The following is a 22,622-nucleotide window of genomic DNA, read 5'->3' as shown; positions in this document are numbered from 1 at the left end:
AATGGAGGAAAGGGTTCTTCTATTTGAAATAAATAAAAATAAATAAATAAATAAATAAATAAATAAATAAATAAATAAATAAATAGCTAGCAATGAATCAGAGAAATGGTCTGGCCAAAATAGGATGAAGTTCAGGAAGGACAAGTATTGGGATGCTGAGGTTTGTGGGAGCCACTAAATAACACCCCTACCTTTCCCTCCTCCATTGAAACCAATGGAGAAATAAGACACGGGAGCCAGCCTGAGTTCTAAATAACAGCTTCATTCCTGTTAAAAGCTAGACTGGGGCCGGCCCGGTGGCTCAGGCGGTTAGCGCTCCATGCTCCTAACTCCGAAGGCTGCCGGTTCGATTCCCACATGGGCCAGTGGGCTCTCAACCACAAGGTTGCCAGTTCAATTCCTCGAGTCCTGCAAGGGATGGTGGGCTGTGCCCCCTGTAGCAACAGCAACTGGACCTGGAGCTGAGCTGTGCCCTCCACAACTAAGACTGAAAGGACAACAACTTGACTTGGAAAAAAGTCCTGGAAGTACACACTGTTCCCCAATAAAGTCCTGTTCCCCTTCCCCAATTAAAAAAAAAAAGCTAGACTGGAGGATATATAGCCTAGATGTGTTCTGAAATAATTCACATGCTGACAGACCTCCCCTATTGTAGGGGCAGAGAACATATCAGAAAATTAGAAAGAGCTTCAGCAACAGGCCTAGAGGAAGCATGCCAGTTTCCTGTTGCCAAACCCACTGATCAGATAAGAAGATGGAAATAAGGGTGCAGAGCCCCAGTAACGGGTAAATGACTTACTCTGGACCACTTGCTTTGCTAGTCATTTACAGCCAGGAATAGACTAGGGACTTACAAGCCCTAATCCACTGCTCCCATACCCAGTTGGTCTGCATTTAGACATCAGGGAAAGTAGGCTTCAATTAAATTAAATTTGGAAATTCTTTTAAACTTACAAACTTTTAAGCTAATAAAACAAGCCATGTCTATGAGGTGAATACCTTGTTTCCCCGAAAATAAGACCTAGCCAGACTATCAGCTCTAATGTGCCTTTTGGAGCAAAAATTAATATAAGACCCCGTCTTATTTTAACATAAGACTGGGTCTATAATATAATATAATATAATATAATATAATATAATATAATACTGGGTCTTATATTAATTTTTGCTCCAAAAGACACATTAGAGCTGATGGTCTGACTAGGTCTTATTTTCGGGGAAAGACAGTATGTAAAATAGGTAGAAGAATCTCTAGTACAGTGGTTTAAGTTGGTAGGCTTTCAAATTAGGTTACCTGGGTTCAAATCCTGGCTCTGTCATTTACTAGTTGTTTGATCTGGACAAGTTGCTATCTCTCTGAGCCTCAGTGGGCTCATCTATAAAATGGAAATAGTAATAGCACCTACTTCATGATTATAAGACTCAGATGAGAACACATGCAAAATGTCATGCTTAGCATAAACAAATTACTAACATGTAGGCACTGATAAATATTACCTATGGTTATTATTTGTCGTCATGATCATGATCATGATCATGATTTTACTTCTGGGAGACTTTTAAAACTTGATCTGTGAAGACAATAAACTCTTACCTTAGGATATTACCCAGTCCAGTTTACTCCTTTGTCCTAAACTTTTTAGGTCTCCCAGGCTAGAAATTTTGTAATCAATCATCTTTTACTCTTTCTCTTTTAGGCCCATGATCTGTTTGTCACCAAGTCCTATCTCGTTTGTTTAAAATGTTTCTCTGGGAGTGGCTGGTTAGCTCAGTTGGTTAGAATGTGGTGCTGGTAGCACCAACGTTTGGGGTTTGATCCCCACATGGGTCACTGTGAGGTGTGCCCTGCTTAGATAAATAAATAAATAAACAGTAGTAAATAATAAATAAATAAATAAATAAATAAATAAATAAATAAATAAATAAAAGGAAATGAGCTTCATTTTAAAAAAAATAAATGTTTCTCAGTTAACCTCTTCATTCCCATCCTAATTCAGGCCCTGATTCCCTCTGGCCTGGATTGCTGTTCAAGCCCTCTAGCTTCTTTTTCCTGACTGCAGTTTCTTCTCCAGTCTGTCCTATGTGACACTGCCAGGCTGACCTTCCTGAGGCACTGCTTTGATCCTGTTTCCCCTGCCTTGGAATCTGTAATTAGTCTATTGTATGCCAAAGCAAGGCCAAGGCCTCCCGCCTGACCTTCAGGACCTTCTAAAACGTCTCTTTCCAGTAGATATATGATGCCAGCCAGACACAAAATTGGAAGTTTTCTAGTAGCCACATTAAAAAGCAAAAAGAAACAAGTGAAACATATATATATATATATACACATATATATAGTAATATAATATATAGTAATATAATATATAGTAATATAATATATATAGTAATATATAAAGTAATTATAATTATAATTATAAAGTAATTATAAAGTAATATATAAAGAAATATATTTTATTTAACTGAAAACATTCAAAACACCATTTCAACATGTCATTATAAAAGTAAATGAGATATTTTCATTCTTTTTTTCTTTTGTTCCAAGTCCTCAAAATCCATGTGTATTTTACACTTACATCACATCTCAAGTCAGACTGGCCATGTTTCAAGTGCTCAGTAGCCATGTGTGGCTAAAGGATACTGTATTACTGCCACTGTAGAGTGTGACTTACTACCACTGTCACCCCCCTACACAAGACAGACCTAAATCTTACTTCTTCCTGGTTTGTTAAAACAAAACAAGGATGGCAATACCATGGCTGTTTTATAAGGTTGTCTTAAGCAAATGTGAAGTGTGGAAGTGCTTTGAAAGCTGTAAAGCTCCGTGATAATGTAGGGAAGTTATCATCAGGAGTAAAGGCTTTTACTGATACTATGAGAGTAGGATATTTTTGGAATAATTTGAAAGAAAAGACTATTAAGGAGGTAAATGGGCTGTCCTGAATTCACATTTCTGAAAAAATGTACTCTAAGCAATAAAGAAAGAATAGAAACATACACTTTCACCCATTAGCTCTTCATAATTATCTTTTTGAAAGAAATTTGTCATATTAATAAGGTTCTCTAAGTTAATTTAATTAATTCAAATTAATCTGTAGGCTTTTTTTCCCCTTCAGCATTCTGAGGAATAGATTTAGAGGCATTTAGTTCTTCTCTTGAAGGAGCTAGACTGCTACCAAGAAGTCACTGCTTTGGGTAGTAAATGTAGCCCATATCCTTTGTGGTACTGACATAGGAGAAACATTCAGATTTCTTGTATTGTCCACTTTGTTGGAAAGAATTGGAATTGACCTAAAAATACAACACTAGCAATATAGGTGCAGAAATGATTTGTAAAATGTTTTCAATCCATATTATAAGGGGAATTTTAAAGAGTAATTATTCTGTCAGATTAATTAGTAAGACTACTAACAATCAGAGGACACATTATTTTAAACATTGTTGAGTTATAGTGTGCTTGCTTAAGTGGTACCCAAATCTTTTTTTTTATTATTTATTAGTTTCAGGTGTACAAGACAAGGTAATACTTAGACGTTCATCATTTATATCCTTCACACTGTGAACCCCCCTCCCCCCATCCACTATCCCTCCGACCTCACACTGAACCATCACATTATATATATAAAATTATAGTTGGCATTCATTAATGTTTAGCTTCTGGTGTGGTACCCAAATCTTATTCCAGCCCTTTAACAAGACACGTAGTCCACTAATTTTTCTTTAGTCATGCCTTGAACTAACTTGTGGCTCTCAGGAGCTTAACATTTGCTGTAGATGTAACTCTGTTTACAGTGTGAGAAATAAGATTGCTAAATGAAGTAACTCTGGAAAAAAAGTCAACTTTATAAAGTGGTTTCTGGGTAAGGGACCCCACCATTTACAGGTTTGCCCAAACCAGAAACCTCAACCTAATGTGTGAGCCCCTTCTCCCTCACCCATCCTTCTAATCAGCTACTAAATCCTTATGACTCCACTTCTGAAATACTTCTTTTATCTGCAACCACCTGCCCATCCCCACTGCAGGCTTTCATCACTTCTCTCATAAGCTATGAAGATTGCAACAATCTTCAAGTTTCCCTGCCTCAAGCTTCAGCCTCCCCTCCCCTCCACAGTTTATTCTCTAACTCCCAACAGAACGATCTTGTTAAAATACAGATCTGATCATGCCACTCCCCAAATTTAAAACCTCAAGTTATTCCCAGGACTGAGACAAAATCCAAACTACCGAGCACAATGTACAAAGCACGTTACAGTCAGAGGCCGACTTATCAGCCTTGCCTCCTGCCATGTACCCAGAAAAATGATAATCAAATTACGTGCTGTTCCCTAGGAAGGCCTATTCTCTTATGAGCTCTGTTCTCTTCCTTTGGCCTGCCCCCTCCACTCCTCACTTCAGTGTGGGGAGTCCCATGATCTTCATGCCCTTCGGCTTTCTCCAATGCCCTATCTTCTGTGAGAAACCTTCCCTAACTCTCTGATCATTTGTTCTTTCAGTCTCCCTAACTGCATTCCTTATACTTTGGTGGCAGGAATTCCTCAAGGCTGATTCCTGTCTATATCCCCAGTATGTAATATTCTGCCCAACATAGCATAGTTAGTCCATAAAAATTTTTGAATAAATAAAGAAATAAATTGATGCTATCCCTCTCAACTGTATACCTTCCTCTTCTACCCCAAAGAAGAAAGCTAAGGGGGCCGGCCCGGTGGCTCAGGCAGTTGGAGCTCTGTGATCCTAACTCCGAAGGCTGCCAGTTCGATTCCCACATGGGCCAGTGGGCTCTCAACCACAAGGTTGCCAATTCAATTCTTCGACTCCCGCAAGGGATGGTGGGCTGCGCCCCCTGCAACTAGCAACGGCAACTGGACCTGAAGTTGAGCTGCGCCCTCCACAACTAAGACTGAAAGGACAACAACTTGACTTGGAAAAAGTCCTGAAAGTACACACTGTTCTCCAATAAAATCCTGTTCCCTTTCCCCAATACATTTTTTTATTAAAAGAAGAAGAAAGCTAAATTTTGAATTCAGTGTGATTTGCAATCACCTGCTGTTATTTCTAGGTATTTGAGGAGGACAGTTAGAATCATAATCTTTCCTTTTAGCTCAAATTTAAATTGTCTAGTCTAGTAAGATTTTACTTGGGCCTCAAGGAATTATTCGCATGCTCTACTTTCCCCATGTACTAAAAGTCATATTTACAATCTGGCCAGAAGAACACATGGAAAGATTTTACCTTTAGATTCTTTGATTTATAGGATACGTTAGGAATATTAAAAACAAACAAACAAACAAAAACTAAGCACATCTTTTTTGTTTTTTAAATTTTTATTGGGAAATATTGGGGAACAATGTGTTTTTCCAGGACCCATCAGCTCCAAGTCAAGTCGTTGTTTTTAATCTAGTTGTGGAGGGCGCAGCTCACTGGCCCATGTGGGAATCGAACCAGCGACCTTCGTGTTATGAGCACTGCGCTCTAACCAACTGAGCCAATGGGTCGCCCCAAGCACATCTTTAATTTCACAGAATCCCAGCTCATTGGACTGGAATGGATCTTAACCAGGACCACCTTCACTTTGTATGGTTATGCAAGTTGTGTACTGTTCAACCTCAGGGGGCACCATTCTCATGGATTATAATGTGAATGCATTCTTGAGGGTTGTATCGTGCAAAGCCTTGCACAGTCTTAAACAGCGTCTTTTCGTTTCTAATCATCTTCATTTTCAGATAATGGAATTTAAGTCCTAAGAGCCAACAGGTTTGCTCTAGGTCACGTAGATACACTTCATGGGAGGGTACAGTTGGTAATCTTCCCACTTTCTGCCTCTCAGTCATTCTGATCCTAATTGCTCCAGGAAACTGAAACTAGAAAGATGGTGTTTGCTATAGTTGTATGTATAATGGACGATATGCCTTCAGCTACACATGAAATTTAAATCATGTGGCTTTTCTCTGTATTATTTACTCTTGCTTTCCACCTCCAGCTATACTGGCCTGATCTGTATGATTTCAGCATTCAGAATGTCACTGCTGCCCGCAGGGCTACCAAGACTCAGGTGGCTGTTTGTCCCACCAAGTTGCCAAGCTGTACTGTCTGCTGTCTGTCTTGCTGGCCTACTCTGTGACCTACTGTTAGCTGCCATTTTCTTCTTTTGGCTTCTCTTCTTGGCATTTTGTGCCGCTTTGTTTTTATAGCCATCACTGACCAGTCAACATGATTCTTTCCTTCTATTCTACAGACCATTCAATCACAACATGTTGGCTGTTGACCTTGTGTCTTTGGTTCTTTGCTGCTGCTTATAGATGCCTGGGGTGCTTAGGGGATGCTGCTTCTTTGCCAAAACTTTTTAGCTTCTTTTCTTTTTCTCCTTATTCTAGATTTGGGGCTTTCTGAATGCTTGAAGATGCCAGAAGGGTTGTCTCCAAATAGTTGTGGCTCTATTCCTATAATTCCCCTGTTATTCTTGTTTCAAGTGAAAATATTGTTCGGGGGGGTGGGGCGGAGAATCTTGGTTAGGAAAGTTACTGTAAATCAGATTCCCAGTAGCTAATTGTTTCTATCAAGGACAATGCATTTTAAAAAATTACTCCTTCCTCTACCCCTTACTCTATGATCATCATCAGTGTCAACCTAAGATGACACTGAGGTGTTTTGGTAGGTGTGATTGAGCCTGAATAGAAAACTGGACTTCTTGCACCAAAGCCCTCCAGCCGTGATGCATAGATGCGCTATTTGCATCTTTGCTCTTGATCATTAATGCTGGCAGATCTTTCTGAAACTGACTGCTTGCTGTACTTTCACGTAATCAGTTGAGATATAGAATAGAATTAGATTAAGGAACTCTTCAGTTGTTAGAGGTTTGATACTTGCTGTTTAGTGGTTGCTTGTACTTTATGTATTGTTCATTGTGTAATCGGGAATTTCTTTGTAAATGTTTGCTTTTCAGGCTGGTTGGAAGGAAAACCACGCAACATTCATGAGTGAACTGAAAAATCTTCAGGCTTCTGGACTGACTACTCTTGGTCAGGCTCTAAGATCCTCATTTGATTTATTAAATCTCAATAGATTAATATCTGGAATAGACAATTATGGACAGGTAAAAAAATTTTGAGTGAGTACAGCTAATTTATTTTGGTGACTCGGGGTAAGAATTTAAAATTGGGCATGGTTAACAAGTTTTCTGCTATTTTTCATAACTTTCAAAAAGAGGCCCACATATCTTTTAAATATATAGAATATGTATATTTTAATCCCTCTTTTGGGGGGGTCTTATATGTGACATGATCCTAAAATAGTTAAAATTGCCCACCCATCAGATCATCAGATATCTGAGAATGGGATTAATAAATTGCTGAGAAATATTGGAACAAGACAATTGAAGAGAAACTTAACTCCCTCATCCCTCCCAATTCAATGAAAAAGCTCTAAGAATGAGAGGAAGGCAAAATAGCATTTGCTGCTGCTACCGTTGTCCTTTCCTATTGTCATAACTGTGCTCACAATAACCAGAGTCACTCTCCAGGTTGCAGAGAATAAGTCACTAGTGTCCCCATCTGTGCCAGGATTTTGACTCCGGAGAATGGATTCACGAGTGTGCATGATGCTGCCATTATAGTCTCTTTAATATCTCTTCTTAATGATTACTTGCAAAGCAGAGGGAGAGGAGTATTTGGATGTTACAGTTTGGGAGTTCCTGAATTATAACAATTCCTCAGTTTATTCTGAATGTTACCTCTTCAGGGATTGTTATTTTGATCCCCCTCCATTCAGCCCCTAATCTTTTCCTTCTTATTTATCCAGGCAAATTATATCACACACTTGGGAGATCACTGGCAAGGCAAATGTAAAAGTTTAAATACAATATTATTACTTTACATGGCTCTAATACTTTTTAAATGTATTTTAGGGGAGAAATCCATTTTTTTTAGAACCATCTATTTTAATTACCATCACAGATGGAAACAAGTTAACAAGTACGGCTGGTGTTCAAGAAGAGGTGAGATTTCATTTTAAAATTTTTCATTTAAATAGCAGAGAACATGCAGCTATTTCTGTGGGAGGCATACATTTCTAGTTAAAAATAAGTTTAATCAAACTTTCCATCTTGGTGATCCTTGAAAGATTGCTTCATTTTATTGAGTAAAATGAAAGAAAAGTGAATCCTTTAATTCTTCATTTTTGTATGGGTTGTTCTGACGAAACTCTTCACATTTTGCCTTATCAGCTTCATCTTCCTTTGAATTCGCCTCTGCCTGGAAGTGAACTAACCAAAGAACCTTTTCGTTGGGATCAAAGGTTATTTGCCCTGGTGTTGCGTTTGCCTGGATTGGCTTCAACTGAACCAGAGCAATTAGGGAGTGTACCAACTGATGAATCTGCCATCGCACAGATGTGTGAAGTCACTGGAGGTATTGGCAGTATTTAATATTTTTAAAGGAAGAATTCGGGACAGCAGTGGTTAGTTTTTCTTAAATGCCATCTCTAGCCTTTACTTCAGAATCTTGTAATGCTGCTGCTTAAGCTCATCATTAGCGTGATGTTTGCTGCCAATGTAGTTATTATTTCAAGTTGTATTTTAGGGTTTCAAGTGCTTGTATTGTGAAATAGTATTTTATTTGATTGAATTTGTACTATTTGTTTTCCCTTCTGGTATAGGTCGCTCCTACTGTGTTAGAACACAAAGGATGTTGAATCAGTGTTTAGAATCTCTAGTTCAAAAAGTTCAGAGTGGTGTAGTTATTAACTTTGAAAAAACGGGACCAGATCCACTTCCTATTGGAGAAGGTACAGTAGATAACTTTGTTTTCACCCTATAGTGTTACATGGGAGAATGATCTGAGATTGGAAAAACATTAAATTAATCTTAATGGACATGGTCTTCATTGTCCACATGCTTTCAAATGGTTACAGGCATTCATCCAATCAACTACCATTTATTCATTACCGGTTTTGGTCTTGTGAGCGCCAAATGTGCCAAACTATTTTTATAAAATCTTGTGTTTGTTACCACACGTCAGCAAGAGTTTGTGAATGTTTATGCAGGAACTGCTAGTATTCTGTAAGACCCTATGCCAGTACTTCCCACTTTTTAACTGCAGAACTTTTTTTCTTCACATGAGATTTTTCTGAAAGTTCAACATCTTAAACTAGATGAAAGCAGAGCTACTTTTGTATAGAAGGGACTTCTCCCTCAACGGATACCTGTATCGCCAGGCTTCCTCAGAGCGCTGTTCTAAGCTATTGCATCTCCTCAGTTCTTGTCAGTTCACACACATAAACACATGTGTATCTACACTCCATCATTAGCACAGTGCTTGTCTAATCTGATTGATACATTTTATTTGCCGCAGCCACAGTCAGTGGTAGCTGCCTAGAGAAGCAAAGGGGGCAGAAAAACACAGATTTCTGACTGAAGCAGTGGATCTGTGGTTACTCACTCACCTTTTTGCTGTTTAGTTCCTGGAACCCTTTGAGAAACTGTTGGAAAAGTAGAGGCCCCACTCCCTAGAAAAATGGACACGGGCTACACACATACAATGTTATGTTTAATTTCAGGGGTTTCTTGGACTCCAGCTTAAGAACACCCGCCAGAGAAGACTGAGACCTGAAAGCCTATTTTAAATTAAGTTAATTGTAAAGGAAGGACATATTCTATTGCTAACTAACTATTGACTTCTCAATCCACAATTTTGTGTTTATTACCTTAACATGAACTGGGAACTTTCATGCTGAAGACCTGTTGGATTTGGTATCATGTAAATAGCTCAGATTTTCTTTCTAGCTGCATTTCCCCTTTGGCCAGAGTTGTTAACCTTCCAGATTCTGATGAAAGCTAGGAACACCCTTCTCAAAAGAATGCACATCCCCAGAACTGTGAGCTCAACTTCATGAGGGGTTTCTTGTTCCCCTGAAGCCATTACATGTATTTCCTAGAGCTCCATAGACCCCAATAAATCTCCTGGTCTGAAGTAGTTACTTGCTGAAATGAATGCTTAATAAGTAAATCAAATGACCTGTAATTTAAAAAAATGACACTCAAATCATTAAAACAAATATTTTACTAATATGATTTAGACTAATGAATGATTACATCGAACTCTGCCTTGCCTTATTTTGGGGGACAAGTGAAATATGCTAACTTAAATAATTAAAATGCATGTGGGATACATGATGCAGCATTATGCAATGCGCAGTTTTCCTGCAATTTTAATGGTGATGGGGAAACTATAATGAATCAGTCCACAATAAACTTGATGCATTTGCTTTGTGTTCTGTCCCCTAACTATATACATAGGTTGTATTGTCAGCATTGCTTCTACCTTTAAATAAATCTGGATAGTTTTTATTTTGCCTTTGTGGTCATTGAGTCAACTGTTTAGTAAAGAATTCTTTTGTCATCTAATTGCGAATTAAAAGAAAATCTAAATGGAATTTATGACCTATTTTGTCAGATTCCAAAACTGTAAAACAATACCAGGGAATGAACAATTTTATTTGCCTAATTTGGAAAAATAACTAGTGGTTTGGTGTGTTTATGTATCTAAATCTCAGAAAATTTAAAACCAATTTTACAATAGTTTCCCGTAGTCTGCATATTTTGTTCATAATTAAGAATGGGGGTGGGTGGGATGTTGGATTAGAAGGGATGGATTAGATGAAAAGAGTTGCTAGGGAGAACATTAAAAAAATCCTACTAGAGTCACTATTTTTCATGAATCACTGTTTTGGTTTTGTTTTGTACTTTGCTTTCAGCTGAAAAATGTGTACAAGAAGATCAGCAGCTGTGAAAAGAAATTCATGCTTTTGTCTGTCTTTTATTTAACTTTTAGATGTTTTTATGGATTCATCTAGGCCAAGCAATTCATTTGTTGCTCAACCATGGCATAGTTGTCATAAGCTCATTTATGTACGACCTAACTCTAAAACTGGTGTTCCTGTTGGACATTGGCCAATTCCAGAATCTTTTTGGCCAGATCAGAATTTACCTTCACTAGTAAGTAACATAAAACAAAAGGTAAACATCATTCTGGATTTACTGATTACAGTAAACCTTTTTTAAAAGCTTGAGGCTTTAAGCCATGTCTTCTATCTCTTGCCAGAAGTCTAGCTTGTACCGTGTTTCCAAAATAAGGTCTTCCAAAAATAAAACCTAGCTGGACAATCAGCTCTAATGCGTCTTTTGGAGCAAAAATTAATATAAGACCCGGTCTTATTTTACTATAAGTCTTATATAATATAATTTTTGCTCCAAAAGACACATTAGAGCTGATTGTCCAGCTAGGTCTTATTTTCAGGGAAACACAGTACCTAAAAACAAGAGAAGACTTCCTTTCTATTCTGGCATTCTTTCTTTCAGTTGCCTTTACCACTTGAACTGCCTTCTTTGGATGTTAAAGCATTGTTATTTTGGATGCTGTTGCAATCTGTGACTTGGTTTTATTTCAGAGCGGCTGACTTGATTCACATGGTATACACAATATCTAAGATGTGCAGCATTGATTTTCATGTACAGGATGTGATCAAACAATATGGTGAATGTTTAAATTTAAAAAAATTTATTACAGTAAAAGACACATTGCCATTAATCCCCCTCAAAATACTTCTCGCTTTGAACACACTTATCCCATCATTCTTGCCCCTTTCTGAAGCAGTTCTGGAAGTCCTCTTTTGTGAGTGTCTTTAGTTGCACCGTCGTGGTTGCCTTGATGTCCTGAATCATTTTGACTTTGGGGCAGAGCCAGAAGTTGCACGGTGCCAGATCCAGTGAATAAGGTGGATGAAGATACACCGTGATGTTTTTATTTGACAGAACTGCCGTATACCAAAAGGGATGAGTGCCACGGAGCATTGTCATGATGGAGGATGACTTACGGCACACTTTAAAACACACCTTCTGTGGGGACAGAGCCCCAGAAAGCAGTTTCCAGGCTCTCGGCCTCACATAGAAAGGTGCTGGCTCAGGTAGTAAACGGCTGTCACCTGTGATTGGATGGCCATCAGCTGTGGCTAGTTGGCCGTCAGCTGTAACCAGTGAGCCATCGGCCACTAATATAACTGCCATGGCTACGCTAGCAGAAAATGGGGGCTAGCAAGAAGATGGTGGCTGAGCCTGCAAGTGGTGTAGTGAGGGTTGCGAACAGTGTGGCTCCTGCTTCCTGTGTCTCCAATTCAGCCGCCAGCAAGCATATAGTGGTATGACTCCCCTACCTACAGCTCCGTGGGTGTTCCTTTTTGGCTTCACCATATCCTGCGTTCTTATGTGGGGAGCGGGAGCAGAGACCCCACCTGACACCCTGCGCGACACCTTCTCTCGACCATAGCTCGCACCCAACTGACTGCACCGAACAAGTTGAAACTTGTCACACAGTTACTAAGGTTTGACACGTTGCTTCCCGTGTTGAAGATCCCTGCCTTCCCATTGGATGGCACTCTGCAGCAGCATTCACCGTATTCTGTGATCACAACGGAATGGCTCCGTGTGGCACATCACTTCTGGTATGGCAATTTCTGTGAAATAAAAACATTACGGTGTGTCCTCATCCACCTTATTCACCAGCCCTGCACCGTGCGACTTCTGGCTCTTCCTCAAAGTCAAAGTGACCAAGAAAGGTAAATATTTTGAATCGATTCTGGACATCGAGGCAGCCACGACAGCACAACTAAAGACACTCAAGAAAGAGGACTTCCAGAACTGCTTCAGAAAGTTGCACGAACAATGAGATAAGCGTGTTCGAGGCAAGAGGGAGTGTTTTGAGGGGGATTAATGACAGTGTGTCTTTTATTGTAATAATTTGTTTTATTTAAACATTCACCGTATTTTGTGATCACACCTCGTACATCCTCAAGAAATTCGAACTTGGTCTGCACTTTGTATAGATTTTGAAACATTCAAAATACGTCATTTTACTTCCTCCTAGGAAGTCATTAAACAACCAGTGGGACTTTGTAGACCTGCTTTTTATCTTTTTGGAATCAATGGACTTGTGTCCCTTGTCAATGCACCTTTAAATGATGGGTAATTAAGCAATATTTAAAAAGTGATCTCTAAGCAAGGACTTGTCTTTTGTTCAGGGCATTTGGTAAAAGAGGGTTTGATATTGTAGTTGTTCCTAGTACCAGAGGAATTGGCTTTTTTAGGGGGAGGGCTCGTGTCTAGTAATTAGGGAAATTACATGAAACCCAGTCTCCCTTTCATATTCCTACCTCCCCCCAAGAGAGGGGGAGGGGCACAAAAAGATCACTACTTCTTCAGTTTAGCATCTTCCTGGTTCAGCTAATCTGTAGTCTGTCTAAGTTTTAGAAATTTCTGACATGAACTGCATTTTTTCCTGGATTACTATTTTTAGGCTCCTGCATTTTTTCCAGGAATGGCCACGAAAGGCCTGAAGGTACAACTGAAGAACCATTTTCAGCCCCTGCTGTGGGTGAGGGTAAATCTTTCCCTCCTTCCCTCAGGGCTCCCAGGTGGTACACTTGTCAAATCTCAGTGCCCAGTTACTCTCAGCCCCTTCAAACCCCAGAATGAATGTTTTAGTTACGAAATTACTTCATTATTGCCCATGACAGGGCTTCACTCATGTCTTTATTGCTTTCTTATAGATTTAAATCTAATAAGCCAGAAATAGTTCTCAAGTTTAATTAAACTTAAAATCAGGAAAAACTGGAATAAAGAAATTCCAAGTAACTCACACATAGCTCATATGACCATGCCTTTAGCTTTAAAAGCACACTTGAGGGCTATTTTTCTCAGCTCCCAAAATATCTTGTAGGTTTGTAAGTCATAAAGGTAAGTCAAAAGGTTTTTTCCCTTTTATAAAGGAAACAGAAATATTTTGTCACATTCATATTGGCCTTACAGATCTCTCAGCAAGAATAGGCAGAGCCATGCCCCACCCTTGTCCCTGGGACTTGTCCTAACTCCTTATCTCTCCGTATTGCCCTTGCTGCCACCATTTCTCTCTCTGATGTTCTCCATTCCAACAAACTACACCTGTCAATAAAATGGCTGCTATATCAACCTGCTCTGGCACCCCAGGCACACAGGCCTTTGCAGCCCAGCCAGATGCATCCCCAGCTCTAGCCTTTCAAGGCAAACATGTGGGTGTGACCAATGCTGGGAAAATTAAACTGGAAAAAAAATCTGCTGGGCTCTGGAGTTGTGACTGGTTCTCTATCTTGCCCTTCCCGTACCTTCACAATTTTTCATCTTGCTTGTTAGTGGCTCTAGCTCTGTCATTATCTCCTTAGAAAGTTTCATGGATTTCTTCTTCTCTCACAGTGTCTGTCACCTCATGGTACAAAGGAATGAAGGGCAGATGACGCTTGGAGGTGACAAAGTGGATCTAAAATCCCGGGTTCATCCTGCAGAGCTTAATTAATGACTTCTGAAGCATATTCAAAGCAGTTTTATTTTTTACTTCACTGAAATTGTAGTTACGAGTGGTATAATTTACCTTTCCTCTTCCCATTGCCAAGGGATGGTTGAGATGAAGAATCTAAGTGCCCTCCCCCGATCAAGCCATTGGTGATACCTAGAGATCAGGAGCTCTGTTTCTTAAAACACTAGTCCGTATCTCAGTGATGGTTTTAAAGATGTAAAAGTGATTGCAGACTTGTTAGAAATATAAGCTCACTTGGTAATGGACCATATTTCCCCCTCTTGTTTTTTAGCCTCCACGAACATCTCATCCTGTTGTGAAGTTCTCCTGTGTAGATTGTGAACCAATGGTAATAGACAAACTTCCCTTTGACAAATACGAACTTGAACCTTCACCCTTAACTCAGTACATCCTGGAACGAAAGTCTCCCCATACCTGCTGGCAGGTACTTATTTTCACCTGTTAGACAAATATCTGTAACCATTCTGGGATCTGGAAATTGTTTTAGGAAGTTTCAGAGGTTAATTTGAGGATAATTAAGCTGAATCTGGTAATAATGTTTCTCAAAAAATGCTATCAAAAAACAACAGGGCCAAGCAAATAATTTCACACTGATAGGAACATTAACCTACTGTACATTGCCATTTAAGGCAGTGAAACCTGATGAAACCTGTGTATTTGAGGACTTGGAGGATTCCCCTGAAGCTTGTCCAGGGAGCCCAGGTTAAGAATCCCTAACCTAAGGGATGTAATTCTATTCAACTACGGCTTCTGCAGCTGAAGTAAGCTTCTCAGCCCTTAGTGTGAACTTGACAGATTGGAAGTACAAGATATTTTTGACAAAAAGCCATAAGCCCTGAAACTATTTTCTGTATTCGAGTAATGTAGCCAGACTCTACTTGTAGTACCAAACACACTGTTGTGTGTAGTGTGGCATTTACTTGGACAAAGCAAATGCACATCTACCGCCTCTTCTATGAACCTTCAGCTGGAAGGGCTTGCTGACTTGTTATAGACTCACCTTTGGATTTTAATTTGTAAAAATCCAGATATGGCAGTCACAGCCTTTTTATTTGGCTGTAATGAGGAAGTCCTATATTGTTATGATGTTTGTTCTATTTCTAAACTACAGTACCACATAGCAGTCAGTAATTGTTAGTTTCTATTTACACAAGGAACACTTTCAGACTGTCATCCTAAAATGTGAGGTAATTGCTACTAGCTGTCTTTAAGCTACTTGAATTCTCCAAAGATGCTAAAATTGGTAGAAAAAAGAGAAACAGGCTTAAAGCAAGGATGTAAACGTGCAAGAAACAGAACAATCTCATGAATGTAATGTTGAACAAAAGAAGCCAAACATAAAAAATCACATATCATATGATTTTACTTTATAGACGTTTAAAAAGAGGTAAAGCTTACTGTCAGGATAGTGGTTTCTCTCAGGGATGTGGAGTGGTGACCAGAAAAGGACATAAGGGGATTTTTGGTCATGTTCTATTTCTTGATCTGTTTGCTGATTACAAGTGTGCATTCACTTTGCGATTTTTTTTTAACAGTACAGAGGTCTTTTATTTTTTTACACTTATGCTATGAATTCATAGGGAATGGGTTCCAGCAGCTCAGGCTCCTTTCCCCTGGTTCTCACAAAGTGTGCTTCTCTGAGTGGGGCAGGCCGGTGTTTCAGTTGAAGCCAGGTACCTTTCTCTTTGGCTTCCTTCCTTTTTTGATCATTTTCCTTCACTCTTTTCAGGAAGCTGTCTTGGCTCTTAGAGTGTTTAATATGCTCAATACGTACAATAATTCTCTTGGCAAAGATCTTGCCCTTAACTTGTTTACCACAATGCCAACTGCATGCTGGGTAACATTGTAGACCCTTCCAGTTTTGCCACAGAAACATTTGTGAGGCATTCATTTTTGAACAGTGCCCATTCCTGTGATGACTACAATATCACCTTTCTTGTAGATTCACATGTATGGGGCCAAAGGAACAGCACCATGTTTTCTAAAAGTCCTAGAGAACATAGAGCAGGAGCCTCTCCTCTTTTCCTTTGTGTTGGTCATTTTGGTGAATTACTGGAAGATGGCGGTCCCCCGCTTTGTGATCTTTTATTGAGCTATATACTTATAATTCATGCACTTTTTAAATGTATTTTTACATTTCAATAAAATACACCAAAAATGTACTAGAAATGTAGAGATGTGGTTAATAGAATGCTAACTTAAAGTCAAGATAGGAGGTTTGAATTTATTGGTTGAAAAACTTTTGCAACGAAAACAAATAAAATTACAAATTATACTTTTCCCCTAAAATAAACTCTCTTTTCTATATAGTACATTCCTTGTAAGTCTTTTCCACTTAAGAAATCCTGCCCTTGCTTCCTGCACCACCACTCAAATATGCCATATGCCTTTCTCCTGTACCTTAGGTTACTTTGGTTTAGAGTAGTTTTAATACAATGAGTTAGTGGGAGTGAAAAAGAATAAGATGAACCAGGAGCCAGGAAATTTGGCAAAATCATAATGGAGACTGGCTTCTAACCCTAGCTCTGCCACCAACTATGTGCTCTTGGACCAGACACCTACTTTTTCTAGACTAGTCGGTCTCTAATGATCTCTTTGAACCCCTAAATTCTATGAATCTGCAGGTGATAAGGAAATTGGAAAAACTCAAGGGACTTATGGGAAAGAAGGAAGGAAAGTAGGAAGGGAGGGAGGGGAAGAGAGGGAAAGGGAGTGAGAGAGGAACAAAATCAGTGCTTTTCCTTTCATCGGAATCATACGTCTGATCCTTGATGGCTGTATGTTACTTTTTTTTTATCTTTATGATGAATTTTCCCCCTCTGCTCTCATACACACTGAGAAGATGGGGGAAATCCAACATGTTTCATTAGTTGTCTGTTTATACTAAGATTCAAATTAAGACATGAAATGTAGATAGTTCATGTTTTAGTATAACTCATTCGTTTGTGGAGTCAGAAATTACATAGCAAAAATATATTCTTAGCTATAACTAAATATAGCAAGAATTTAGTGAACTGGTAGGCGATACTTCTGGTACTGAGAATTAGCAAAGTAAATGGATTCTGTTCACCGTCAGGGTTTGCCTTTTGTCTTAAATGATCCTGTTGAAGAACTCATGAGACACAGAGAAAACATTGTAGCTAGAGGACTCCATACAGCACATCAAGTATATGGGACCTGACAATATAGTATACATTAAATCAGGAATATCAGTGAGGAATAAGGTGACAGTCACATGGAATAAAGATTAAATGTTTTAGTTGTTATTGAATGTTTTCTCTATCGGTGTAATTTACAAGATAAATGTCTTCCAGAGTCATCCAAAGCATCTCCTTGCTGCCTTAAAATAATTAGCACCAGTGCCTGGCTTATAATAGGCTATTCAGTAAATACTTATTGGATGAAAAATGAGTAGGTGGCTAGGGGAATGGGCCATCAAAGAGAAGTAGAGAGCAAGATTTAATAGTAGTACACAAGAAGAGTATTAGCATAATCCTTTAAATGGGCTTTGTTTTTGTAATGGTGTGCTTCAAGCATGGAGCCATGTTCCATTTTCCTAAAAATCTTTACTCCAGTCACTTGTTCTTTTAAGAAGTCAATTCATTTTAACAACTGGTATTGCTTAGTGGTATTTCAGTCTTATTTTACATTGTGCTAATCAAGTAAATATTTGGGTATCATTGTAGCCTGCCATCTCAAATGGTTACTGCACAGTACAGTTTCATTTCTTAATATACTTTATAAAAGAATTGCAATCTGAACATTCTTATATACTACGATATATTTGACATAACCATAGGTTAAAAGCACTATTCCCGTTTTTAAATTACAATTAAATTATGCCATAGACGTGGCTATGGAATGTTGCTGTGAGTTTGGTTTCACATAAAATCCTTATTGTCATAACTGAATATCACTTAATATTCTTCTCAGGTGTTTGTTACTAGCAGTGCAAAATACAATGAACTTGGATATCCATTTGGTTATTTAAAAGCCAGTATGACTTTAACTTGTGTAAACCTCTTTGTGATGCCATACAACTACCCAGTTTTACTCCCTCTTTTAGGTAAGTCAAGTATGTGCTATTTAATCATCTTTAAAATACAACAAAAAACAAAAATATGCATGATGGACCAAGCACTTTAACTGTAGTCAGAGTAATTGATACCGAGGTAGATAAAAGTCTAAAAGCTACTTTGGAAGGATAGAATTTGCATACTGTTTTCTGTGTTGTTTTCTTTTTGTTTTTACATAAAATAGAAAAGATACTTAACCTCAGGTATGTGATCCTTATACAGTTCTGCAGGTTGCAAGCTCCAATACTGTCACCCCGCCCCCTCACCCTCAGTTTTAAGTGTATTTGACTTTTTTCTACACCAGCTTGGGCCAACAAGTACCATTGATTGGGATTAATGCTTCAAATATCTGATGGATTTTTTCAGAAAATAGGGCTTCTGTGCAGGTATTGGCTCACAGCCATTCCTCACAAAAGAGTATTCAATGCTCTTGAGGCATCTGTTTTAGGCAGGGTAGCAAGTTAAGGTAATAGGTACAAGAGTAAACTTTGCAATAGCTATAGTTGTAGAAGTTGTGCTTTCCATGTCCAAATTCTAAAAGGAACAACTCCAGAGGCTATTACTCAGATATCATCGAAAATGTGTGTAGAGATTTTTTTTTTCTCAAAGAGCCTTATCTGTTTAAAGTAATATAATACCACGTGGTATCCTTCTAGTTGTAAAGTTGTGAATATTTTTATTTGGTGGGGTTTCTTAATTTTTTGCAAAAAGGACCAAACCTTTACTGAGTTTGTTTTTTAATTTTAATTTTTTTCATTACAGTTGACATTCAATATTATATTAGTTTCAGGTGTACAGCATAGTGGTTAGACATTTATGTAACTCATGAAGTGATCCCCCTGATAAATCTAGAACTCAACTGACACCATACATAGTTATTACAATGTTATTGACTCTATGCTTTATGCTATACCCTACATCCCCATGACTATTTTGTAACTGCAAATTTGTGTTTCTTAATCTCTTCACTTTTTCACCCATTCCTCTACACCTCCCTTCTGGTAACTATCCCTCTGCTTTCTGTTTCTATGAGTCTGTTTTTGTTTTGTTTTGTCAGTTTGTTTGGTTTCTTTTAGATTCCACATATAAGTGAGATCATATGTTATTTATCTTTCTCGGTCTGGCTTATTTCACTTAGCATATGCCCTCTAGGTCCAGCCATGTTGTCATAAATGGTAAGATTTCATTCTTTTTTATGTCCAAGTAATATTCCATAGTATACAGAGGGTGCCAAAAATGTATACACATTTTAAGAAAGAAAAACTGTATTAAAATTGTGATACTCAACATATACCAATAACAAAAGATGAATACAAGTCACATTTGACTTCTGCAATGACAAGAGGTGCTCAAAGTGGTTACCATCAGCGTCCAGACACTTGTGATTATTGCAAACTACTGCTTGAGCAACGTTGACCAAAGTGTCTACTTGTATACATTTTTTGGCACCCCCGGTATATGTTCTTCTTCATCCAATTGTTTATCAGTGAATGCTTAGGTTGCTTCCATATCTTGGCTATTGTAAACAATGCTACAATGAGCATAGGCGTGCATATATCTTTTTGAATTAGTGTCTTGGGTTTTTTCAGGTAATCCAACAGTCGAATTGCTGGGTCATATGGTAGTTTTATTTTTAAGTTTTTGAAGAACCTCCAAACAGTTTTTCATGTGACTGCACCAATTTGCAGTCCAACCAAGAGTGAACGAGGGTTCCCTTTTCTCCACATCCTTGCCAACACTTGTTTGTTGATTTATTGATGATGGCCATTCTGACAGGAGTGAGGTGGTATCTCGTTGTGGTTTTAATTTGCATTTATCTGATGATTAATGATATTGAGCATCTTTTCATATATCTGTTGGCCATCTGTATGTCCTCTTTGGAGAATTGTCTATTCAGTTCCTATGCCCATTTTTTAATTGGGTTGTTTTGTTATGTTGGTGTTAAGTTGTATGAGTTCTTTATAAATTTTGTATATTAACTCTTATTGGATGTATCATTGGCGAATGTCTTCTCCCATTTGGTAGATTGTCTTTTCATTTTGTTGATGGTTTCCTTTGCTGTGCAAAAACAAAAACATTTTAGTTTGATGCAGTCCCATTCGTTTATTTTTTCTTTTGTTTCCCTTGCCTGAGGTGATATATCCAGAAAAATGTTACCAAGAGCAATATCGGAGAGTTTACGGCCTATGTTTTCTTCTAGGAGTTTGATGGTTTCAGGTCTTATAACTAGAGAACCCCAAAGATTCCACCAAAGAACTATTAGACTGATAAATGAATTCAGTAAAGTAGCAGGATACAAAATTAGTATTCAGAAATTGGTTGCATTTTTATACACTAATAACGAACAATTAGAGAGAGAGGTGTTTTTTTTAAATCCCATTTACAATTGCATTAAAAAAGATGAAATACCTAGAAATAAATTTAACCAGAGAGGTAAAAGACCTGTACTTAGAACATTATAAGGCATTGAAGAAAGAAATTGGAGAAGATACAAATAAACGGAAGCATGTACGGTGCTCATGGATAGGAAGAATTAACATCGTTAAAATGTCCATACTACTCAAAGTAATCTATAGATTCAGTGCAATCCCTGTCAAAATACCAATGTCATTTTTACAGAACTAGAACAAGTAATCCTAAAATTTATATGGAACCACAAAAGACCCCAAATAGCCACGGCAATCTTGAGAAAGAACCAAGTTGGGTGTATCACAATAACTGATATTAAACTATAGTACAAGGCTATAGTAATCCAAACAGTGTGGCACTGGCATGAAAACAGACACATAGATCAATGGAACAGAATAGAAAGCCCAAAAATAAACCCTCACCTATATGGCCAATTAATCTATAACAATGGAGGCAAGAATATACAATGAAGTAAAGACAGTCTCTTTAGTAAATGGTGCTGGGAGACCTGGACAGATACATGAAAAAAAATGAAACTGGACCACCTTCTTCCACCATATAGAAGAATAAACTCAAAATGGATTAAAAGTTTAAACGTAAGACCTGAAACCATAAAACGCCTGGAAGAAAACATAGGCTGTAAACTCTCTGACAATGCTCTTTTTTTTTTCCTGATATAGCTCCTCAGGCAAGGGAAACAAAAGAGAAAATAAACAAATAGGACTACATCATACTGAATTTTAATATAGTTATTAAAAGCACAAGATTTTTAGTGCTATGAATACTATATGTATAAATGTACCGAAAAAACAATTCTTTTAAAATGTTTCAAGTTAAGGTTAAGAATGGGCCATCAGAAATATATTAACATGATTTTTCTGTATAGCCAGCTACTTTATTTCTTAGTCTAATCTAAAAATATCCGCTAAAAGGTGATTGTCACTGATGTAATATATAAGCTATGTTTGGGATTGATAAGACTACCTACAAAAAATACTTGTGTTTTGTGGATTTATTTATCCCTTTTTCTGAAATATACCTTCATGACCTCAGTTTTCACAACTATAGGGAGTAGTAGTATTTTTTCCATTTTAAGTACACTTTTTATTTTGAGAGAATTGTAGATTCATATGCAGTTGTAAGAAATAAAAATAGAGAGATGATACCAAAAGCACAGACAACAGAAGCAAAAATCAACATGTGGGACTACATCAAACTTAAAACCTTTTGTACATCAAAGGACACAGTCAACAGAGTGAAAAAGGAAACCAATGGAATGGGGAAAATTTGAGAATCATAAATATGCTCATTTTGAGGGCTTCTATTTTCTGTTCTTCAGATTGGGTGATTTCTATTGTTCTATTTTCCAATTTACTATTTCCTTTATCCCCTCCATTCTGCTTTAGAACCCACCCATTGAGCTTTTTATTTTGGTTATTTTATTGATGAGTTCTAAGATTTCCATTTGGTTCTTCTTTATATCTTCTACTTCTCACTCTCTGCTGAGGCTTTTTATTTTTTCACCTGTTTCAAGCCTTTGTATAATTGCTTGTTAAAACAGTTTTTGTTATGATGGGGTTTTTAAATCTTTATTGAGTATTTTAAATATATCTGTTATTTCAATGTTGGTGTCTTTTTTTTTTTTAAATAAATTTTACTGGGGAATATTGGAGGACAGTGTTTTTCTCCAGGGAGTTATCCTTTAATCTAGCTGTGGAGGGTGCAGCTCACTGGCCCATATGGAAA

The 22,622-nt window shown here is 37.9% G+C and overlaps 1 protein-coding gene across 5 annotated transcripts in view; it reads left to right on the top strand.

Annotated features, from left to right (window-relative positions):
* The window catches only part of LOC308495563 (integrator complex subunit 6-like), a 58,433-nt gene that overhangs the window by 17,447 nt on the left and 18,364 nt on the right, over positions 1 to 22,622 (top strand). For 4 of the 5 annotated variants that reach the window (XM_081044044.1, XM_081044045.1, XM_081044042.1 and 1 more), the window contains exons 3-9: positions 6,939 to 7,088; positions 7,899 to 7,988; positions 8,217 to 8,400; positions 8,648 to 8,776; positions 10,822 to 10,985; positions 14,663 to 14,815; positions 18,325 to 18,457. In XM_081044044.1, coding sequence (XP_080900170.1) covers positions 6,939 to 7,088; positions 7,899 to 7,988; positions 8,217 to 8,400; positions 8,648 to 8,776; positions 10,822 to 10,985; positions 14,663 to 14,815; positions 18,325 to 18,457 — 1,003 coding nt within the window. Of the gene's footprint in view, positions 1 to 6,938; positions 7,089 to 7,898; positions 7,989 to 8,216; positions 8,401 to 8,647; positions 8,777 to 9,547; positions 9,646 to 10,821; positions 10,986 to 14,662; positions 14,816 to 18,324; positions 18,458 to 22,622 lie in introns of those variants that run through there. The other variant, XM_081044046.1, reaches the window with a different exon arrangement.

The sequence above is a fragment of the Rhinolophus hipposideros genome, assembly GCF_964194185.1.
Source record: "Rhinolophus hipposideros genome assembly, chromosome: X".
NCBI classification, from domain to species: domain Eukaryota; kingdom Metazoa; phylum Chordata; class Mammalia; order Chiroptera; family Rhinolophidae; genus Rhinolophus; species Rhinolophus hipposideros.
The sequence above is the reverse complement of the archived record's forward strand: the minus strand, read 5'-3'. Positions and strand labels throughout refer to the sequence as shown.